Source organism: Chelonia mydas, chromosome 1 (genome assembly GCF_015237465.2).
Source record: "Chelonia mydas isolate rCheMyd1 chromosome 1, rCheMyd1.pri.v2, whole genome shotgun sequence".
NCBI classification, from domain to species: Eukaryota; Metazoa; Chordata; order Testudines; family Cheloniidae; genus Chelonia; species Chelonia mydas.
The window spans coordinates 39,251,485-39,275,406 of NC_057849.1; the positions used below are offsets into that span (position 1 = coordinate 39,251,485).

General features: G+C 47.9%; 1 protein-coding gene across 6 annotated transcripts in view; it reads left to right on the top strand.

Annotated features, from left to right (window-relative positions):
- RNF17 (ring finger protein 17) overlaps window positions 1-23,922 on the top strand; it is a 241,496-nt gene that overhangs the window by 196,940 nt on the left and 20,634 nt on the right. For all 6 annotated transcript variants that reach the window (XM_043530141.1, XM_043530127.1, XM_043530136.1 and 3 more), the window contains 3 exons: window positions 11,393-11,518; window positions 13,840-13,896; window positions 16,435-16,551. In XM_043530141.1, the coding sequence (XP_043386076.1) occupies window positions 11,393-11,518; window positions 13,840-13,896; window positions 16,435-16,551 (300 nt within the window). The remainder of the gene's footprint in view (window positions 1-11,392; window positions 11,519-13,839; window positions 13,897-16,434; window positions 16,552-23,922) is intronic.

Below are 23,922 nucleotides of genomic sequence, written 5' to 3' on the forward strand. Positions count from 1 at the left end.
TCAGGAGAGCAGTCCTGGGGTCCTTGGAGCACCGGGTGCAGTCAGCCCCTACCACTAGAGTAGGGCGCCCCCAGAGCAATGGGGCCCCAGGAGCAGAGACTTAGTCATGGGTATTTTTAGTAAAAGTCATGGACAGGTCACGGGCCATGAATTTTTTTGTTGCCAATGACCTGTCCATGACTTTTACTAAAAATACCCATGTCTAAATATTAGTCTTACTCATCAGTTAATGTTAAGATTAAATGTTGTCTTGCTTAAATGTATTTTTAATACTATTTGAAAAATTAAACACATTGGCATTTCAAATCACTTGTGATGTACTTAGGCATCTTAAAAATTGAGAAGTAAGAGTGAAATGCTGGCTCATTCTCAGACGGGGGCAATGTCTGGATGCCATGTCTTGGTGGATATTTGCACACACACAGAGCTAGACCTTTGTTGGAAGGAAGGAGGCCATATTTTCAATGCTGCCATCCCAACAGCAGACAGAGGTAGAATCCATGTTGGTTTCCTAATTTGCTTTCACATGTATACTGCCAACTCTATCAATGTGTAATAGGGGTTAGGCTATTGTGGTGTTTGAAGGAACCACAACTTTGAATTCTTCTTTGAGTGATGGTCCCTATATGTATTCCAAATGCGAGTGCGCATGCGCGCCATGAGCCGGAAGTTTTCAGCAGCAGTTCCATTGACCCGCATGTGTGTCATACATTTGCCTCGTGCTCCAGGTGGTGTTATAAGAGGCTGTGCAGGGCAACACTCCTTCAGTTCCTTCTTACCGCCACATGGTCGGAGTCGGAATTCTCTTTCTTCCGTGCTCGTAGCCTTCTACAAGAACACTTTGTCCTTTGTATATAGTTAGCTAGTTTAGTCTTAGTTATGTAAATAGTTTCATAGTGTAGTTGGTCTTGGCCTGCCCCAACTCTATTGAGGGACTATGCCCCACATTCCAGGGTTCAAAAACTGTGCATTGTGCCCTCGCTCATTCTCAGTGAGCGACTAGAATCACCACTACTTGTACTGCTTTGGGGAGGTGCATTGCGCTGCAAGATGTTAAAGTCCTTTCCTGCTTGTCTCTTGCCACTCCAGAGTTCCTAATGGGAAAGACACTCTGGCTACATGACCAACAGAACCAATGGTGCACCGCCCTTCGCTGGTGGTGAGTGCCCCACCTGCCACCCAGATCCGATTGTACCACCAGTGCAGGACAAGCCCAAAGGTGAGGGTCGTAAGCGCTCTCATGGGCATCGCAGCAGGTCCCTGTCACGGACTGCCATGAAGTACAGTGTTTCCTCCACGAGCCATGCCAGGTCAGGTGAGACATCGCATGCGGAGCCCATTGCGCCACTTCCTAAGCTCCCCCATTCTGGGGGTAAAGCTAAGAGGAAAAGATGTCCCAGTACCTCCAACTGCCACACCAGCTGTGCACAGACACAGCCCTCCACAGCATGCACCTCCTTCGTGATTGGAGTCCCCACGCGTCACACTGCACGTTCCGTGCTCCTGCGGTCCGAGAGACGTCCCCTGGATCTCTGGGCATGTCAAGCCTTTGCTCCCAATGGCACACCTAAACCTGCCATATCCACCCTCTCTGCTGCTCTTGGTACTGCCGCCCCCATCTGCCAGATTCACTGCTTCTCTTGGTACAGAGATGGCTGCTGGCAGTTGCTCATGAACTGCCCACACGGATGGCTCCATCGCTACCGGAGGTCTCTTCAGATTTGGAGGACTATTTGGCAGAGGAATTGTCATTCTTCTTCTACTAGTGTCTCTGTGTGTGCTCCACTGTAGGTGTGCTCGCGTCCCTGTGCTGCTGAAAAGAGAACTTCAGTAGCAGTGTCCGTTGGGCCCGCACATGTGCTGTCTCTCCTCATGCTGCGCCCCGAGGCTAGCCAGCATGCAGAGGCTAACACTCCTCAGTTCCTTCTCAACTGCTCCTGGCTAGAGAGAGAGCCTTTAGCAGTCCATTAAGACCGTTGTCTCAATCGACTTACCTATAATTAGTTAGTCTCCTAGTTATAGTTCTATTTGTAGTTTTTCCCTTTTCTTCAGTTTATCCTTGAAATAAAAAAAAAATTTATTTTTCTTCCCACCCTTTCCCCCAATGGGGTATGCCCAGCTCACGGGACTTCAAGAAGTGCCTCGCTTGTAAAGAGGCAATCCCTGATCGTGGATAAGTACTCTCAGTGCATTCGCTGCCTCGGGGAAGGCCACATACAACAGAAGTGTGGTCTTTGCCAACAGCTCTGGCCATGATCCAGCAAAGACAGAGCTCCGACAGAAGGTTATCTTCATAGAGACAGTTCTCCAACCTCAGTCACATGGTAGATGCGAGTCTTCCCCACAGTCTTTTACATCTAAGGGCTGTGGGTTGAAGAAGCAAGCTGCAGCCCCCTCTCACAGATCTTGTAAGAAGATCATGGGAACCCCCCATAGAAAGCCCCGAGATAACTGCAAGCAATCACCATCTCACTTGGTACCTTCAACACTGAGGCATCTCAGTCTAGCGCTCATGGAAATCGCCTGTAATTGGTACCACTGACAGGCCCATGGGCTCAAGTATCGAATAATCGGCACTGAAGGACAGGAGTAAGTACTCCTCTAAAAAGATGTTCTTGGTACGTGAACTGAGGCATACTGTGCTCAACTGACATACTATGCTCAACTGGCACAGGAGGGACCGGTGCAGACAAGTCTCCCTGGCGCCGCCACAGATGCTAGGACCATTGGTACAGATGGAATTCCACAATTCAAAAGACGTCCACATACCAGGTGCACCAGAGTCCCCTCCTCTCTGTACCGAGACCTTTGCACCAAGCCTCTGCCAAGCATGAGAAATATCCCCACTGTCATACCATGCCCCTCCACTTTCCAGCAACAGTTCAGACAGCAAGCCAGAAGAGGGAGTATGATAGTATTTCTCCCAAGCTCCATATGGTGCTCACTACCAACAGACCTCAAGGTTATACCCACAGATGTCCCCACCACCACCATCCTGGTGTGGCCACCCATGGGTGCCATCACCAGGCTCTATGCCACCCCCCACCATATGCTGCCAAATTGGGACCCTTGAGCAGCACACCGCCAACATGCCTCTCGAGCTCCGAGCCTTGCCTGAGAATCCTCGAGAGGCACTCCCTTGGCCGTACTATCCAGGACTTCAGAACCTCCTCAAGACTTCAAGGAACAGGAAGCAGGTACCGAGGAGGAAGTGATTCCAAGGATGACCACCACCACCACCTCCTCATCCTCCTCTCCAGACAAAGCCATCATGCCTTCAGCATTTTTGGCAGATGACTTTCATCTCTTTCAGGAACTGGCAAAGAGAGTGGCAGACACTCTCCTGATTCCATTGGAGAAAGTCATGGGTACCCACTATCAACTCCTTAATGTCCTCCATTCTGTAGCCTCCTCAAAGTTCGCCCTCCTGATTAATGAGGCCATTTTAGACCCAGTAAAGACTGTATGGCAAGCCCTGACATCAATAGCCCCAACCTACAAGCAAGTGGGCAAAAAATACTATGTCCCTACTAAGGAATCGGAATTCCTATTCTCCCAACCGCCACCCAACTCCACCGTGGTGGATGCTGTCAACTCTTGTCTGACATCCTCCTTACACGGTATTTTTTCCTGACAAGGTTATGCTCAGACCACATGTAATATTCATTCCTAAGGTAACTTCTCACTTTCACGTGAATCAGTTGATTCACCTTCCAATTTTCTACCCCAAGTCTCACCAAAACAACAGAGAGGCTATATTACATATCCTAGATGTCAGGAGAGCCCTGGCCTTCTACCTGGACAGGACAAAGGCTTTCAGGAAGTCCCCTAGGCTTTTTCTCTCCACAACAGAAAGATCCAGGGGCTCAGCAATATCATCCCAGACTTTCCAAGTGGGTCTCAAACTGAATCAGACATAGTTACCAAGTTCATAATGTGACCCCTCCAGATGCCATTCATACACACTTCACAAAGTCAATCTCCTCATCCATTGCCTTCCTCAAGGATGTCCCTATCTCAAAGATCTGTAGAGCGGCGATGTGGGTGTCAGTCCACAATCTTGCAAAAACACTCTGCGATTATTGGGGACTCTGCCTCCGATGCCATCTTCAGCTCCACAATGCTGTCATTTGTAACAGACCTGACTCTGAAGTCCCAATCCTCCAGAAGTGATACTTCTCAGGAGTCACCTACAGTGGTGCACCCATAGGGACACTACTTGAAGAAGAAGTTACTCACATTGTGCAAGGGGGACATGTTCACACACTCTATGCACAGAAGCCATGCTACTTTGGTTCTGGTGCATCAGTCACAACATTGACATCTCAACCTCCTACACACCCTTTCTGGAACGCTCCCGCCCTCACTTCACTAGTGGTGAATGCAGCGACTGAGCAGGCGAGACAGCACTCACATGCCTCCACCCTCCTGGATAGGGCAGCGAAATGCCTTGACCTTCTGGGCCATAAGGCATACTTCTGCGCTGCCATGCAATTCCACATCTCTAACAACCAGGCTTTGCTAGTGAAATTTGACTTTAATAACTATGCCAAGCTAAGTTCCTGGAGGATCTGCTGCAGGACAAACAGCAGTGTTTCCAGGCCCTGGTGGAGGAAGGTCACCTGATGGCCAAGGTCAGCCTCCAAGCTGTGGTGGATGCAGCGGATGCATCATCCTGCTCTCTCACCACAGGTTTCATCATGCAATGAAAGTCCTGGCAGCAATCCTCTGGCTTCCTCAGGAAGGTCCAGACCACCATCCAGGACCTCTCCTTCAGTGAGAACAAGCTATTCTCTGCAAAGTCCCTCCACTCTTTGAAGGACTTGCGTGATGCTCCCGTCTCTCGGGATATAGAATCATAGAAGATTAGTGTTGGAAGAGACCTCAGGTAGCCATCCAGTCCAACCCCCTGCTCAGAGCACGACCAACCCCAACTAAATCATCCCAGCCAGGGCTTTGTCAAGCCAGGCCTTAAAAACCTCTAAGGATGGAGATTCCACCACCTCCCTAGGTAATCCATTACAGTGCTTCACCACCCTCCTAGTGAAATAGTTTTTTCCTAATATCCAACCTAGACCTCCCCCACTGCAACTTGAGGCCACTGCTCCTTGTTCCGTCATCTGCCACCACTGAGAACAGCCGAGCTCCATCCTCTTTGGAACCCCCCTTCAGGTAGCTGAAGGATGCTATCAAATCCCCCCTCACTCTTCTCTTCTGCAGACTAAATAAGCCCAGTTTCCTCAGCCTCTCCTCATAAATCCCCACCCCCTTAATCATTTTCGTTGCCCTCCACTGGACACTCTCCAATTTGTCCACATCCTTTCTGTAGTGGGGGGCCCAAAACTGGATGCAATACTCCAGATGTGGCCTCACCAGTGCCGAACAGAGAGGAATAATCACTTCCCTCGATCTGGTGGCAATGCTCCTACTAATGCAGCCCAATATGCCTTTAGCCTTCTTGGCAACAAGGGCACACTGTTGACTCATATCCAGCTTCTCGTCCACTGTAATCCCTAGGTCCTTTTCTGCAGAACTGCCACTTAGTCCCCAGCCTGTAGCAGTGCATGAGATTCTTCCTTCCTCAGTGCAGGACTCTGCACTTGTCCTTGTTGAACCTCATCAGATTTCTTTTGGCCCAATCCTCCAGTTTGTCTAGGTCACTCTGGACCTTATCCCTACCCTCCAGCATATCAACCTCTCCCCGCAGCTTAGTGTCATCCGCGAACTTCGTGAGGTTGCAATCCATCCCATCATCCAGATCATTAATAAAGATGTTGGACAAAACCAGACGTAGGACCAACCCCTGGGGCACTCCGCTTGATACTGGCTGCCAGCTAGACATTGAGCCATTGAACACTACCTGTTGCGCCTGACAATCTAGCCAGCTTTCTATCCACCTTCTAGTCCATTCTTCCCATCCATACTTCTTTAACTTGCTGACAAGAATACTGTGGGAGACTGTATATCAAAAGCTTTGCTAAAGTCAAGGTATATCCAGTCATCCACTTTTCCCATACCCACAGAGCCAATTATCTCATCATAGAAGGCACTGAGGTTGGTCAGGCATGACTTGCCCTTGGTGAATCCATGTTGACTGTTCCTGATCACCTTCCTCTCCTCCAGATGCTTCTAAATGGATTCCTCGAGGACCTGCTCCATAATTTTTCCAGGGACTGAGGTGAGGCTGATGGATCTGTAGTTCCCCGGATTCTCTTTCCTCCCTTTTTTAAAGATGGGCACTATATTTGCATTTTTCCAGTTGTCCTGGACCTCCCCCAGTTGCCATGAGTTTTCAAAGATAATGGCCAATGGCTTTGCAATCACATCAGCCAACTCTCTCAGCACCCTCGGATGCATTGCATCAATCCCCATAGACTTGTGTATGTCCAGTTTTTCTTAATGGTCCTTAACCTGTTCTTTCACCTGTTCATATACACATTGGCACCCTGTTGAAAGTAACAGAGATCATCTTTCTGGCCATGCTCCCTATGCCCCGTACCAGGTCACCTACCCTTGGTCTCAGGAGTCTGCAGGACACCGCTCCCGGTCCCCAGGGCTTCTACTCCCTGTACTTTCTCATCCTGAAAAGGAGAGGATGACTCTGCCCTATATTTTATCTCCAACTACTCAATACATGTATCAGGAAAACCAGGTTCTTTATAGTGACACTCGCTTCCGTCATCCCCTCCCTCTCCTAGGGACGTAGTTTGCAGCTCTCGACATGAAGTATGTGTGCTACCAGATTGACATCAATCTAGCCCACCGCAGGCTTCTTTGCTTCTGCATGGGCGACAGCCGCTACCAGTTCAGATTTCTCCCCTTTGACACTGCAATGGCCCCAAGACTCTTCACCAAAGTCTTTGTGGTCATGGCTGCTCCAACTCAGACTACTGGGGTACTCTGTGTTCCCTTTCTTAGACAACTGGCTTCTGGTGGCAGCATCCCTCCCCAAGATGGCGTTGGCCATCCATCCTCTCCGCTTTCTTCTCACCACTCTAGATGTCTGTTTCAATGAGGAGAAATCTGTGCTCATCCTGATGCAGACAGTCCACTTAATCAGAGCATGCCTGGATTCTGTAGCAACACAGGTCTTTCTCCTGGCAGGCCATTTCGCTGCCCTGATGGCCCTATGCTACAACCCACACACCACGGTGCATTGCTGTCTCTGTCTCCTTGGGCATATGGCAGCCTGCACCCATGTAATGCTGCATGCCCATCTGCACATGCACTGTCTACAGTTGTGGCTCCTATCAGTCTGCAGCCCACACTTGGACCACGTGGCCACCACACTGATTGTCTCCCGTCCAGTCCAGGAGTCCCTCACATAGTGGACCAACCCGTCCAAGATGATGATAGGCACCTCCTTTGCCACTCCTTTCCTAACCACCACCCTCACCATGGATACCTCTCTAACCAGTTGGAGTGCCCACCTGGGCAGCCATGCCACCCAAGGGGCTTGGACTCAGCATGAAGCTCGCATGCACCTCAATATCCTGGAGATGCAGGTGGTCCGCCTCACCTGCCACATGTTCCTGACCCTTATCCGAGCTCTCCACATTCAGGTTCTTTCTGACAATGCTACTGCAGTGGCATACATAAACAGACGGGAGGGCACCAAGTCCTAGTCGCTTTGTGCGGAGTCCATCCGCTTCTGGAACTAGTGTATCCACCACAATGTCATACTCCATGTGGCGTACCTCCTGCAAGTACAGATATCTCTTTCGGACATGCTCAGATGGACCTGGTACCTCAGTAGTCTGCAGAAGAGAAGAATGAGGGGGGATTTGATAGCTGCTTTCAACTACCAGAAAGGGGGTTCCAAAGAGGATGGATCTAGACTGTTCTCAGTGGTACCAGATGACAGAACAAGGAGTAATGGTCCCAAGTTACAGTCGGGGGGGGTTAGGTTGGATATTAGGAAAAACTTTTTCACTAGGAGGGTGGTGAAGCACTGGAATGGGTTACCTAGGGAGGTGGTGGAATCTCCTTCTTCAGGGGTTTTTAAGGTCAGGCTTGACAAAGCCCTGGCTGGGATGATTTAGTTGGCGATTAGCCCTGCTTTGAGCAGGGGGTTGGACTAGATGACCTCCTGAGGTCCCTTCCAACCCTGATATTCTGTGATTCTATGATCAATCACAAGTGGGAGCTATACGATCCCACTCTCTGCTTCATCTGCCATGCCTGGGGCACCCTTCACTGGGACTTGTTCACCACTCACAAAAAACACAAGTTTCCCCTCTACTGCTCCTGGGGGCACCACGGAGTGCAATTCCCAGGGCAATGTTCTCCTCATTCTGTGGCAGGACGGTCTCTGCTATGCCTTCCCCCTCCCCCATTCCCCTCCTTCCCGAAATACTGCACAGGATCTGCTGCAATTGAGCCACAGCCCTACTGATAGCTCTGTTTTGCTCTGACCATTCTGGTTTCCAAACCTACTTACTCTCTGCCCACCCCTCACGCTGCCGAACCTCCTCACCGAGCACCAGGGCAGAGTGCAACATGCCAGCGCAGGCCCGCTTTGCCTCACAGCATAGTTTTTGGATGGGACTCACATGTAAACAATGTCTGCTTGACATCAGTACATCACATACTTAAACAGCAGACAAGAACATAAGAACGGCCATACTGGATCAGACCAAAGGTCCATCTAGTCCAGTATCCTGTTTTCCAACAATGGCCAATGCCAGGTACTTCAGAGGGAATTTAACAGAACAGGTAATCATCAAGTGATCCATCCCCTGTCGCCCATTCCCAGCTTCTGGCAAACAGAGGCTAGGGACACCATCCCAGCCCATCCTGGCTAATAACCACTATCCTCCATGAATTTATCTAGTTCTTTTTTGAACTCTGTTATAGTCTTGGCCTTCACAACATCCTCTGGCAAAGAGTTCCACAGATTGACTGAGCGTTGTGTGAAGAAATAATTCCTTTGGTTTGTTTTAAACCTGCAGCCTATTAATTTCATTTGGTGATCCCAGGCGATCACCAAATGAAATTTGGAAGGAGTAAATAACACTTATTTACTTTCTCCACACCAGTCATGATTTTATAGACCTCTATCAAATCCCCCCCTTAGTTGTCTCTTTTCCAATCTGAAAAGTCCCAGTCTTATTAATCTCTCCTCATATGGAAGATGTTCAATATCCCTGGTCATTTCCCTCCCCCCCCCCTTTTAACTACCTTTTCCGATTCCAGTATATCTCTTTTTGAGATGGGGTGACCACTACATGCAGTATTCAAGATGTGGGCATATCGTGGATTCATATAGAGGCAACATATTTTCTGTCTTACTATCTATCGCTTTCTTAATGATTCCCAACATTCTGTTAACTTTTTTGACTGCTGCTGCATATTGAGTGGGTGTTCCCAGAGAGCTATCCGCAATGACTCCAAGATCTCTTTCTTGAGTGGTAACAGCTAATTTAGACCCCCATCATTGTATATGTATAGTTGGGATTTTTTTCCGATGTTTATTACTTTGCATTTATCAACATTGGAAATTCATCTACCATTTTGTTGCCCAGTAACCCAGTTTTGTGAGATCTCTTTGTAACTCTTCACAGTCTGTTTTGCACTTAACTATCTTGAGTAGTTTTGTATCATCTGCAAATTTTGCAACCTTCTGTTTACCTCTTTTTCCAGATTGTTTATAAATATGTTGAACAGTACTGGTCCCAGAACAGACCCCTGCGGGACACCACTTTTTACTTCTGTCCATTCTGAAACCTGACCATTTATTCCTATCTTTCATTTCCTGTCTTTTAGCCTGTTACTTATCCATGAGAGAATCTTCCCTCTTACCCCATGACAGCTTACTTTGCTTAAGAGCCTTTGGTGAGGGATCTTGTCAAAGGCTTTCTGAACATCTAAATACACTATATCCACTGGATCCCCCTTCTCCATATGCTTGTTGATCCCCCTCAAAGAATTCTAGCAGATTGGTGAGGCATGATTTCCCTTTACAAAAACTATGTTGACTCTTCCCTAACAAATCATGTTCATCTAGATGAGCTTCCACACGGGCTTCCTATGCTGTGAAATGGAAGCGTTTCACCTCCTGGGCGCAATGTCAGCGTTTTCCCCTTAATGATGTCTCTGTCCCCAACATCCTGCACTACTTCCTGGATTTTAAGACCTCAGGCCTTGCTCTCAGCTCGATCCAAGTCCACTTCATGGCACTTAATGCCTTCCTTCCACCAGTGGATGTCCACTTGGTGTTTTCCCACCACCTGATTTCTGAAAGGGCTGATGAACGCTTCCCACCAGTCCTTAAACCAACGCCCCCCTGGAACCTCAGTCTTGTACTTTCCGCCTTCATGAGACCTCCCTTCAAGCCCCTGGCCACATGCTTCCTCTCACACTTAACCATGAAGGTCATATTTGTCATGGCAATCACTTCCGCTAGGCAGGTCAGCGAATTGGGAGCCATGATGGTTGACCTCCCCCATAAACTTCCATAAAAAGTTTTATTACACCTTCACCCTAAGTTTCCCGAAAGTGGTCTTTGAGTTCCAACTCAACCAGTCCATCCACCTCCCGGTCTTCCATCCTAAGTCACACGTCACTCCAGCAGGCAGGACTCTGCACTCTTTGGATGTCCGCTGTGCACTTGTATTCTACCTTGACAGGACCCACGTCTCTTGCGCCTCTTCACACCTTTTAATAGCCATTGCAGAAAGGTCGCAAGCCCTTTCTTCACAGCACATATCAAAGTTCATCTCTATATGCATCATAGAGTGCTACAATAGTCAGGATTACAGTCCACTGCTTCACATGCAGCTACCTCAGCCTCCCTAGTGGATATCCCCTGGCAAGACATATACTGGGTGGCGACCTGGCGCTCTGTGCATATTTTCACCACCCACTGTGCAATCGCCCAGAGAGCGACGGAAGATGCAGCCGTGGGCTGTCTCATCCTGCAGACAGCGATACATTGTTTGTCCTCACACCCAACTCCAAGCTGATGGCTGCGTTTGGATACATATAGGGACCATCACTTGAAGAAGAAAAGGAGGTTACTTACCTGTAACTGGATGTGTGGTCCCTATTTGTATTCCAGTACCCAATCACTATCCCCTCTAGTACAGACTGCGCTACTCAGTGCAAAGAGGGTGACTGAAGGACCGTTGCCCTGCAATGCCTTTTATTACCTCACCTGGAGCACGAGGTAACCTATGACGCATGTCAATGGACACTGCTACGGAAAACTTCCTGCTCCAGTGTGTGGTGCGCATGTGCACCCAAGTTTGGAATACAAATAGGGACCACATACCTTGAAGAACCTCCAGTTACAGGTAAGTAATTTCCTCTTTCATGACTACTATGTTTACAAAATCTCAGCCATGATGTTATGTGCATTATGGTAGTAGTCTACTTTGTTTTATTCAAACAGGAACGTCCAGATAATCCATGGGGCAAGATATCTGTTAATCTTTATTTTGATGGGATGTCACTTTCTTCCTTTATGGCATACCACAAACACTGCATTCTTGAAGATTGTCAGGATATATCAGATCTGGTAAGTAAGATTTAATTTTTGTTTTTGCTGCTCTAGTGGCTCTAAAAGATTAAATATTTAATCAGTTTGTGGTTGTGACCTTTTCCCTAGGTTATTGTCATTATTACTTTGTCACATTTTTAATGCCTTTTAGGTTTGTTATATATTACTTATGTCTGAAAGTGTATATATCAGCAATGTCAAAGGCATAGTTTCCAAGTAGAAAAAAACATAGGTACAACTTCTTGCCAAAGTGACATGGAAATTCCTAGGGAACTGCAAACTCTTTGCTCTTGAATTCATCCATAGTAACAGTACTGAAAATGATGGCTATTTAATTTAAAATGTTATTAATGAATTTATTATTGTAAACTGATATAAAACTTAGTTATGGACTATCATCCAAAAGGTACAATAGTTAACGTCAGAAAATCATTTAAACTCTCAAATTATTTTTAAGGACACTTATTCAGTAAGATATCTGATTCTCCCTACTTCTTCTGATTTGGTTTCTCTAGAAGTGGCAGAAACTTCAGGGGGAGTGGCTTTTTCTCACCTCATCCTGAATAACATTTCCTCTTCATGGAGAGGGAGGAAGCCAAGATTTTTCTTCTATGCTTTGTTTTTGCTCCACTTTATATTCACTGCTCTGCACTTTGTCACAGAATCATATAAATGTAGGGCTGGAAGGGACCTCAGGAAGTCAAGTCCCGTCCCCTGTGGTGAGGCAAGACCAAGTAAAGCTAGACCACCCAGATAGGTATTTGTCCAACCTTGTCTTAACCCCAATGATGGGGATGACTCAACCTCTCTTGAGAGCCTATTCCACAGCTTAACTACCCTTATAGTTAGAAAGTTTTTCCTAATGTCTAATCTTAATCTCCCTTGCTTCAGAATAAGCTATTACTACTTTATCCTAGTTCCAGTGGACATGGAAAACAATCGATCACATTCCTTTTTATAACAGCCTTTACCATATTTGAAAACTATTAGGAGGTCCCCCTCAGTTGTCTTTTCTCAAGACTAAAGATGTCCAGTTTTTCTAAACTTTTCTCAAAGGTCAAGTTTTCTAAGCCTTTTATCTTTTTTTTGCTATCCTCTGCACTCTCTCCAATTTGTCCACCACTTTGCTGAAATATGGAGCTCAGAACTGGACACAGTACTCCAGCTGAGGCCGCATGAGTGCCAAAGACAGTGGGACAGTTACATCACATGTCTTACATTCAACACTTCTGCTAATACATGCCTGAATTATATTAGCCTTTTTTGCAGCTGCATCACATTGTTGACTCATGTTCAATGCACAATTCATTTTAACCTCCAGATCTTTTACATCAGTACTACCACCTAGCCAATTATTCCCCATTTTGTAGTTGTGCATTTGATTTTTCCTTCCTAAGGATAGAACTTGTCTTTATTGAATTTCACCTTGTGGATTTCAGACCAGTTCTCCAATTTGTCAAGGTCATTTTGAATTATAATCCTTTCCTCCAACGTCCTAACAACCTCTCCAAGCTCTGTGTCATCCACAAGTTTTATAAGTATATTCTCCACTCCATTATCCAAGTAATTTAATGAAACTATTGAAAGGTACCAGACCCAGGACTGACTCATGTGGGACTCTATTAGATAAATCTCTCCAGTTTGACTGCAGAGTGTTGACAAACTAGTTTTTGAGTATGGTCTTTCAATTAGGTGTGCATCCACCTTATAGTCATTTCATTCCTTCTCCCATTTAGTTGTGCCCAAAAATGCACAGTTGTTGGAAGACAAGTATTGGGTAACTATTTTCAACCATATTTTTGAGAGAAGCTGTGAAGTGATGCAAAAGGGAACCTGGTTTTTTGAGGCTTGTTGAAAGTACCCAATCACACCTCAAAGTTCAAGGAGGGTTGGTCCATCCTTAAATTTGTTAGTCTCTAAGGTGCCACAAGTACTCCTTTTCTTTTTGCGAATACAGACTAACGCGGCTGCTACTCTGAAACTAGAAAATGCTGCAATTTTTTACATATGGAGTCCATTTCTGTTAATGAATTGGCCAAATCCTGCAGTTCTCAGACAAAATTCCAACTGGAACTCAGTGGAAATTTTGTTTGAATGCAGACTGCAGAATCAGGTTCTAAAGCCTCAATCCATGAAAGTACTTGAATATGTTCTTTATTCCCATTGATATCAGTAGAGTTAAATGTTTTCCTGAAGAAAGGCAGCCTGTATATATTATGAATTAAGGAAATATTTCCTGAAAAATCTGCTGTTAAGTGTTAAGATTTATCTACATATTTTAGGTGTTTATAAGGCCCCTATTACACTGGTACCTAAATTGAACTGTACTTGCTTTTTAGGAAATAATAAATTACAGTGAAAAGTGTTTTGAGGATAACTGTAAAATCAGCTATGAGGTAAGTTTCAATGTTTAGCGTGGGTGGGTTTAGGTTTTGTGGGTTTCTTACAATTGATCACTAAAATTCATTACCTTACCTAATCCTTTTGTGCCAGGTCCCAATCTCTGTTTTGGTCAGATCCCTCCTAAAGACTTGCTTCCTTCTTGAAACGGTTGAAACCCTTCTTTATTGTTAAAGAAAAATTTTAAAATGGACTTTTCAGTATTTCAGCCATTTTTAAGTCACATGCAAAGTGCATTATATATTGTATTGTTGCTTTGGGAGGGAAGCCATGGATTGGTTTTTAGCATTTGCTGTTGACTAATGCCTTGGCTGTACCTCTATTTTATCTTTTAGTGGAGAAAATAAACCTTATTATCAGTGCATTATTCTGCTGTAGTATCTTCTTGTTCTTGGCCTCAAATAAAGTACGTATCGTAAGAATAGCCATACTGGGTCAGACCAATGGTCCATCTAGCCCAGTATCCTGTCCTTTAACAATGGCCAATTCCAAATGCTTCAAAAGGAATGTGCAGAACAGGGAAATTATCAAGTAATCCATCCCCTGTTGTCCAGTCCCACATCTGGCAGTCAGAGGCTTCGGGACACCCAGAGAGTGGGGGTCGTGTATCCCTGACCATCTTGGCTAGTAGCCATTGATGGACTTTTCTTCCATTAACTTATCTAGTTCTTTTTTGAATCCAGTTTCAGTTTTGGCCATCACAACATCTTGTGGCAGTGAGTTCCACAGACTGTTTGTGTGAAGAAGTACTTCCTTTTGTTTGTTTTAAAACTGCTGCCTACTAATTTCATTGGGTGATCCCGGGTTCTTGTGTTATGTGTAAGGCTCCATGTTTGTCACAGATTCCGTGACTTTCTGTGACCTCCATGACTTCTGCAGCAGCTGGTGTGCCTGGCCTGGGGGCCGCCTGAGCAGCTCAGGCAGTCCCTGGGCCATTCGAATCGGCTGCTGCTGGGGCAGTCTCGCCCCCCCCACGCTCAGCAGCAGGAGTTTTGGGGTGTGGGGCAGTGCTTACCTAGGGTGGGCTCCCCAGAACGTCTACAGGAACTCCTCTCCCTCAGTTCCTAGCTCCATGTGCCAACTCTGCTGGCAGACACCGCCCCAACAGCTCCCATTGGCCGCGGTTCCCAGCCAATGGGAGCTTTAGAACCGGGCATTGGGGCCGAGCGGAGGCAGCATGTGGAGGTCGGGAGCCTGCCCCAGCCCCGCCAACCCTCCCCTTGAGCAGCTGCTGTGCCCCCCAACCCCCAGCTGCACCCTCCCCCAGCACCCGCAGTGCCCCCCAGGGCATTCCCCCAAGCCGCCCCCTCCCCTCGCCCCCACCAAGTTTTAGTCAGGGGCATATAGTAAAAGTCATGGACAGGTCATGGGCTGTGAATTTTTGTTTAGTGCCCATGACATGTCTGTGACTATTACTAAAAATACACAGGACTAAAACGTAGTAGTCTCTTTTCCAAGCTGAATAGTTCCCTAGTCTTCTTTAAAATCCATTCTCAAATGGAAGCTGTTCCATGCCCTTTTCTGTACCTATTCCAATTCTTATATTATCTTTTTTGAGAGAGGGTGACCATAACTGCACACAGTATTCAAGGAGTGGGCATACTGTGGATTTAAATAGTGGCATTATGATATTTACTGTTTTATTATCTACCCCTTTCCCAATGGTTCCTAATACTCTTTTAGCTTTTTTGCTAGCAGCTGCACATTGAGCAGGTGTTTTCTGAGAACTATCCACAGTGACTTCAAGATCTTTGTGTGGCAACAGATCATTTAGACCACATCATTTAAAATGTATAGTTGTGATTATTGTTTCCAATATGCATTACTTTGCATTTATCAACACTGAATTTCATTTGCCATTTTGTTTCACAGTCACCCAGTTTTGTGGGATCCCTTTGTAACTCTTCACAGTCAGCTTTGGACTTAACTATCTGGAGTAATTTTGTATCATCTGCAAACTTTGCCAACTCACTGTTTACTCCTTTTTCTAGATCATTTATGAATATGTTGAACAGCACTGGTCCCAGTACAAATCCCTGGGGGACACCACTGTTTACCTCTCTCTGTTCTGAAAACTGACCATTTACTGCTGCCCTTTGTTTCCTGTCTTTTAACCAATTACTGATCCATGAGAGGACCTCCCCTCTTACCCATTACTGCTTACTTTGCTTAAGAGCCTTTAGTGAGGAACCTTGTCAAAGTAGTGACATCATTTTATTTTTTAATATCTTAACTATTTAGGAGTACCTCTGAATAGCTTTTCTTTAAATATTTACATCGTCCTCCAACAAAATTTGTGTATTGACCGATTTAGTTCTCTAACCTCTTTATCTGCTTAAAAATGGAAAATAAGAAAAATGAAACCAAGGAAAATTTGAATTTGATTTGATTTTTCTTTGTCATCAGGAATGTCTTGTTTACCTTATTTGGGTCTATACAAATAACTCCTCTGTAGTTAATCAGAAGTCATAGAAGGGCAGACTTGCAATTAGTTACCAAAATGTGAAGCCTAACTAAATCCTGTCTTGTTGTAGGAGTTGCTGTTATCCGACGCAGGGGCTCCTGTTTTGCCACCATATACAACACTAATGCTACCTGTTCCAGGAGAACTTTTTCCTGTTAGTGTTAAGCACCTTGTGTCACCTAATGAGGTATATGTTATAAAAGTTTGTTTAATAACTGTTACAGGGTATGACTGCCTCTTTCCAGTCTTGTGGACACTATCATGGAAATATCAGTGTCAGCATACAAGCATTTGTGGTTATCAGTTATTGATAATTTAAATCTGTATCAGTTAATTAAATTACAGCATGTCAGATATTTATATGGTGGCTCAAATATTTGGGTGGCAGGAGTGTTTGAGAAATAAATAATCCTGTCTCTATTCTTTAAAAAATATTCTCAATGTCATGTTCACGTTATAGGCATGACCTTTAAAAAGCAGATGCCTCCTTGCACACACAAGCTATGCTGGCAGGAGTATATATTATAGTAGGATCACCCATTCCGGATAGGTCAAAGAGTAGGAGCCAGACTAAGGCAATCCACTAGCCCACCTGGTAGCAGGTTAAGAGTGGGCTAACAACCTACTCCTGTATAAAACAAAGTAATTACAGAAACCTATACAACTGCTCTGTTCAGCAAACTCAATCCAACTTAATTCAAATAGACCTAGAAGAGAGATGAAAACATGAAGTGGCCAAACCCCCAAGGAAGCTACTCTACTGATGAATTTGCTCTCTCCAAAATCCATTACCAAAATTGGTACGTGGAATGTGTGGACACTAACATGAGGCTGGTAAAACAGTCAAAGTAACAAAAGAAATGGGGAGATACAAATTAGATGTACTTGGCCTAAGTGAAATGAGATGGGTTATATCAGGACAAATCACTTTGTCATCTGGACACATCCTACTATATTCTGGATTACCGAATGCCAGTGATATACACAGAGGTGGTGTGGATCTGATAAAATCAAGGGGGGCAACTAAAAGCCTGATAGAATGGGCACCAGTTTCAAAAAGGATTAGAATAGTACAGTTTTCATCAAAGTTCCAGAAAGTGTCTGTTCAATGTTGTTCTTCTTCAAGGGGTTGTTCACGTCCGTTCCACATTAGGTGTGCATGCACTGTGTGCACAAGCGTTGGAAAGTTTTTCCCTTAGCGGCTCCCTGTGGGCCCCCCGAGTGGCACCACTGCGCCCTGCCTGTATACCCACGCCGGCCCAACCCCCTCCAGTTCCTTCTTACCGTCTGTGGCGACGTTGGAACAACCTCTCTCTCTCTGGTAGAAGAGCAGTCCCTTAGCCTTAGAGTAGCTGTTATCAGTTCGTTTACATATGGATTGTGAACACTTACGTGATTAGGTGCTTGGAGGCCTCCAGCACTGGCCCTAGGCCGCGGGGCATGCCGCAGGCCCACGGCTTCAAGGCTTGTGCCGCGTGCCGCAAACCTATGCCAGTTAGTGACCCCCCACGACTCGTGTCTACGTTGCCTGGGGGACGGACATCAAACTGAAAGGTGTCGGATTTGCAAGGCGTTCAAACCAAGGACAGGGAAAGAAAGAGACTTTCGACTAAAGCAACTGTTGATGGAGGCCGCATTGCAGCCAACGGGCCCGGAGTGCCCAATGCTGGCTCAGGCTTCCTCAGTGCATAGTGCCCCGGAGCCGTCGGGAGACCCGGCACTGACAAAGCACCGTAAACTGACGGGGTGCCTGGCGAGGCCCCAGCACCGATCGTCCTCCCCCGTGTGGCCCCCGGCACAGCCTAAAGGGAGGCGTGGCCTCCCAAGGCACCGAGCACCGACAAGAGTGGGAAGGCCGCTGTACCGGCGCTGACACAGGCTGTCCTGGCGGTACAAGCCCCATTGAGCCCAGACCTAAGTGAGCTCAGTGTGGATGATGGGCTCGAGGGCATAATGGATCAGCCCTCTATGCCTGGCATCTTTGAGGCCACAAAGGACCTCATCAAGCTGTTGGCAGTGAGCCCGGTGCCATCCCATGGACTCCCGCCCCGGCCTGAGCCCAGGGCCCCTGCCACGGGAGATGGGGAGCAGGAGGACCAACCAGAGGGGTCGAGCAGCAGCTAACCTCCTCATCTTCCCCCGATGAGGCAGTGGCGGGTACAGAGGTATCCGGCCCTCCACCAATAGACCATAGAGCCCACCAGGAACTGCTGCGCAGAGTTGCCAAATATTTGGTGTTGCAGGCCGAGGAGACAGTTGAGCAGGAGGACCACATGGTGGACATTTTGAGCCCTGAAGGGCCATCCAGAATAGCACTCCCGCTCATTAAGGCCATTCAGTCTAACTATAAGACTATATGGCAGACCCCGGCCTCTAGCACTCCAACGGCTAAGGAGTGGAACGTAAATACTTTGCCCTGTCTAAGGGCTATGAGGTCCTATTCGTCCACCCAAGTCCATGCTCCCTAGTGGTTTCGGCGGTGAACAAAAGGGAGTGCCATGGACAGCAGGCCCTGGCCCCTAAGGCCAAGAAGGCAAAAACGCCTGGACCTTTTTGGTAGAAGGGTACGCTCATCTGGGGGCCTTCAGTTGAGTATTGCTAACCAGAAGGCCATCCTCAACAGGCACAATTTCAACTCCTGGGTGGCGGTGGGGAAGATGAAGGACAACCTCCCACAATGTTCCCAACAGGAGTTCACAGCCCTGGTGGATGAGGGAAAGGCAGTAGCCAAGACCTCTCTCCAGGCTTCCTTGGATTCGGCAGATATGGCGGCTAGAACAATCATGTCAGGGGTCGTCATGAGGCGCTTGGCATGGCTCCAGGAGTCAGGCCTGCCCCCCGAGGTCCAGAATACACTCCAGGACCTCCCCTTTGAAGGGTCTGGGCTCTTCCCAGATCAGACAGATGCGAGGCTGCATAGCCTCAAGGACTCGCGAGCTATGCTCAAGTCGCTGGGTATGCACACCCCAGCAACCCAGAGGAAGCCTTTTAAGCCCCCTCAACGCCAGTACCAGCCTCGCCATAGGCATGAACCTTACCGTAGATGAGGCAGGGATAACAGGCGATGGCGCAACAACAATAATGTGCTGGGCCAGAGCCAAGACCAGCACAAACCCCAGCCGGGCACTAAGCCAGGCTTTGAAGGTGTGCTCAAGGACAGCGTACCAGACCGGTCACCTGATCCGTCCCTTTGCTTCCTGAACCGCCTATCCTGTTTCTCCCATGCTTGGTCCAACATTACGTCGGACCGTTGGGTCTTACACACGGTACGGAACGGGTACTCGCTGCAGTTCACCTCCCTCCCCCCCTCCAACCGCTCTTCACTGTCCCTCTTCAGGGACCCCTCTCACGAGCATCTCCTAGAGGAGGAAGTCTGCTCGCTGCTACGGGCGGGGGCGGTAGAGGCAGTGCCTCACGGCCTCAGGGGAAAAAGGTTCTACTCCCGGTACTTCCTCATCCCCAAGGCCAAAGGGGGCCTTTGCCCAATCCTAGACCTGCGCGGGCTCAACAAATTCCTGGTCAAGGCCCACTTCTGCATGGTCTCTCTGGGCACCATCATCCCTTCCCTGGATCCGGGAGACTGGTACGCCGCTCTCAACATGAAGGACTCGTACTTTCATATCGCCATTTTCCCAGCACATTGGTGGTTCCTACGCTTCACTGTGGGCCAAGAACATTATCAGTTGGCAGTTCTCCTGTTCAGTCTAGCCGCAGCCCCAAGGGTGTTCACGAAGTGCGTGGCGGTGGTGGCCTTCTTATGGAGGCAGAGAATCTGGGTGTACCCGTACCTCGACGACTGGCTTCTCGCGGGCCGCTCCAAGGCGGAGGTGTGGGGCCATGTGGAGCTGGCCCTGAGATTGTTCCACGAGCTGGGGCTCCTGGTCAACATCCCCAAGTCCACGCTCGTACCCACGCAGAGAGTGGAATTCATGGGGGCAGTCTTGGATGTGGTGCAGGCCAGGGCAAGCCTTCCGGTATCCCGATTCCAGGCTATCCAACAAGCAGTGGCCTCCCTGCGCCAGTTTCCAACAACAACAGCCAGGTGCTGCCTGTGGCTGGTGGGCCACATGGCAGCATGCACGCACGTGGTCAGGCATGCCAGACTGAGACTCAGGATTCTGCAGGCGTGGCTCGCTCGGGTGTACCGCCCAGGCAGGGACCCCCTGGAGTTGGTAGTGACAGCCCCAAGGGATGTGCTGGACTCCCTGCTGTGGTGGCAATCCCAGCCTGTGGTTTGCGAAGGCATCCCCTTTGCCGCCCCACATCCGGACCTGACGCTGGTGACAGACATGTCAGACCAGGTGGGGGGCTCACCTGGGGGACCTCATGACGCAGGGGTTGTGGACCGAGGCAGAGTGGTCGCTCCATATCAACGTGAAGGAGCTCAGGGCGGTTCGACTCACCTGCCAGACCTTTCATGCCACTCTGAGTGGTCACAGCGTGACGGTTCTGACAGACAACACTACTGCCATGTTTTATGTAACGCCACTCTGTTGCGAGGCTCTCCTCCTCTGGGACCTTTGCATAGCCTATGGGATTCACCTCGAGGCGTCCTATCTCCCGGGGGTACGGAACGAGCTGGCGGACTCCCTCAGCAGGTCGCATGCACGAGTGGACGCTCAGGGCGGACGTCATGCTTTCGCTCTTCCGCAGGTGGGGCTTTCCCCGGGTAGATCTGTTTGCCACCAGGGCCAACACCCAGTGCCCGCGGTTCTGCTTGTTCCAGGGCCTCAGCCTGGGCTCATTCGCAGACGTATTTGCGATCCCGTGGAGAGGGGGCTTGATGTATGCCTTCCCCCCGCTCCCCTTGGTGCACAAGGTCCTGCTCAAGGTGCGCAGGGACAGGTCGGTGGTGATCCTCATCGCCCCAGCCTGGGCCCGCCAACACTGGTACACATAGCTCCTAGAGCTGTCGGTGGACGCCCCAGTAGTCCTGCCCCTACACTGGGACCTCATTGCACAGGACGGTGTGCGGCTTCTCCACCCTGACCTGCAGTCACTGCACCTGATGGCATGGAGGCTCTGTGGCTAAACGCCCTGCAGAGCCAGTGCTCTCTTCCTGTGCAGCAGATTCTGCTTGGCAGTAGAAAGCCCTCTACCAGGGCAGCCTATATGGCCAAGTGGAAAAGGTTCTCGTGTTGGTGTGAACCCCAACAGGTGCGGCCAGGCCAGGCCCCGGTGCAGGCCATTCTGGAGTACCTCCTGCACCTCAAGCAGCAAGGGCTAGCCATCTCCGCCTTCCATCCAGGGTTCTCGGGGGGCTCGGTGTTTTCCCAACCAATGGTGGGGCAGTTCCTTAAAGGGTTGGAGAGGGTGTTCCCATACTCCCGCCCCCCAGTCCCTCCATGGAACCTTAATCTGGTCCTTTCTAGACTCATGGGACCCCCTTTTGAGCCCTTCACTACCTGTTCTCTCCTCCACCTTTCCTGGAAGGTGGCGTTTCTGGTTGCCATTACCTCAGCTAGAAGGGTGTCCAAACTGAGGGCCTTCACCTCTGAGCCACCATACACAGTATTTCACAAGGACAAGGTGCAACTCCAGCCGCACCCCAAGTTCCTCCCTAAGGTGGTGTCCCAATTCCATCTGGGCCAGGACATTTGTCTGCCGGTGTTCTTCCCGAAACCCCATACGGACCCGCGTCACTGCAGCTTGCACACCTTGGATGTGCGTCAAGCGCTGGCGTTCTATTTGGAGCGCACCAAGCCCTTTTGCAAATCCACGCAGCTGTGGCCGAGAGGTTAAAAGGCCTCCCAGTGTCGGCGCAGCAGATTTAGTCTTGGATTACAAGCTGCATCCGGGCGTGTTATGAGCTCGCAGGTGTTCCAGCCCCGGCAGTTATGGCCCACTTGACCAAGGCGCAGGCGACTTCCACAGCGTTCCTAGCACAGGTCCCGATCCAGGAGATCTGCAGAGCAGCCACCTGGTCCTCGGTGCACACCTTCACGGCCCACTATGCAGTCAACCAGCAGGCCAGAGAGGACGCGACAGTTGGCAGAGCGGTCCTCCAAGCAGTTGTTCCATGACTCCTACCCTCCAGAGGTAAGCTTGTAATTCACCAAATGTGGAATGGATGTGAACAAGCGTTCGAAGAAGAAAAAATGGTTACTTACTTTCTCGTAACTGTTGTTCTTTGAGGTGTGGTGTTCACGTCCATTCCACCACCCACCCTCTTACCCCTCTGTTGGAGTCGCCTGCAAGAAGGAACTGGAGGGGGTTGGGCCGGCGGCGGAATATATGTGGGGCTCAGTGGCGCCACTCGGGGGGTTCGCTGGCCTGACAGGAGCTGCTAAGGGAAAAAGTTTCCGACGCTTGTGCATGCGATGCACACACACCTAAAGTGGAATGGACGTGAACAACACCTCTCGAAGAACAACAGTTATGAGAAAGTAAGTAACTGTTTTTTCTCCAACAAATCAAACTAACCAAGAGTAAAACAAAAAAAACCCACCAACCACCTTGTACAAGCAACTACATAACAAACTAGATAAAATCCCCTCCTAGTAACTGGAGAAATTAATGCTAAAGTAGGGAGCAACAACACTGGCAGGGAAGTAAATATGGGGAAACAAGGCCTTGGGGAAACAAATTAAAATGATTAAATGTTTGCTGATTTTTGTGGAATGAATGATCTGGTCATTGGAGGAACCATCTTCCCTCACCATACTATTCATAAAATAACTTGAAGGTCAGCAGATCACAGAACAGGAAACCAAATTACATTATACCAACAAAACAAGGAACCAAACCACATTACAATTCTGCACAAATGTAATAGAACTTCAGAAGATGTAGGTAGCAGGAATGGGACAGGTGTGAGAATGGACCACACACTAACTAAATTGAGAATAAAAATAAAACCAAAGAATAGATCTGAACAGCAGAGACACCACATTATAAGGTCACCCAACTAAAATGCAGCAAGACTTTAGAATTGCTCTAGCAAATAGATACCAGGTGCTTGAAGATGATGAGACAATAGAAAGCAAATGGAAACAGGTAAAGGATACTTTCACTAAAACATGTAAAGAAATGCTGGGATTCAGGAAGAAACATCACAATGAAAGGATATATGAGAGGAAAGATGCAAAATTAAACTGAAACAAAAACACAGACACACTGATTCCAGGAAGAATATGCAGTAAAGATCAAAGAGGACAAAATAGTGTTAGGAAAGACAAATGAAACTTTGTAGACGAAATAGCAAGAGATGCACAAATTGCTGCAGCACACAGTGACATGAAGACACTGTACAACATCATTAAACAGTTATCAGGAAGAATGTTCCAAGTAAGATAATTACATATTATAAAGAATAGGAGTACTTGTGGCACCTTAGAGACTAACCAATTTATTTGAGCATAAGCTTTCGTGAGCTACGGCTCACTTCATCGGATGCATATATCCGATGAAGTGAGCTGTAGCTCACGAAAGTTTATGCTCAAATAAATTGGTTAAACTTTCGTGAGCTACAGCTCACTTCATCGGATATATGCATCCGATGAAGTGAGCTGTAGCTCACGAAAGCTTATGCTCAAATAAATTGGTTAGTCTCTAAGGT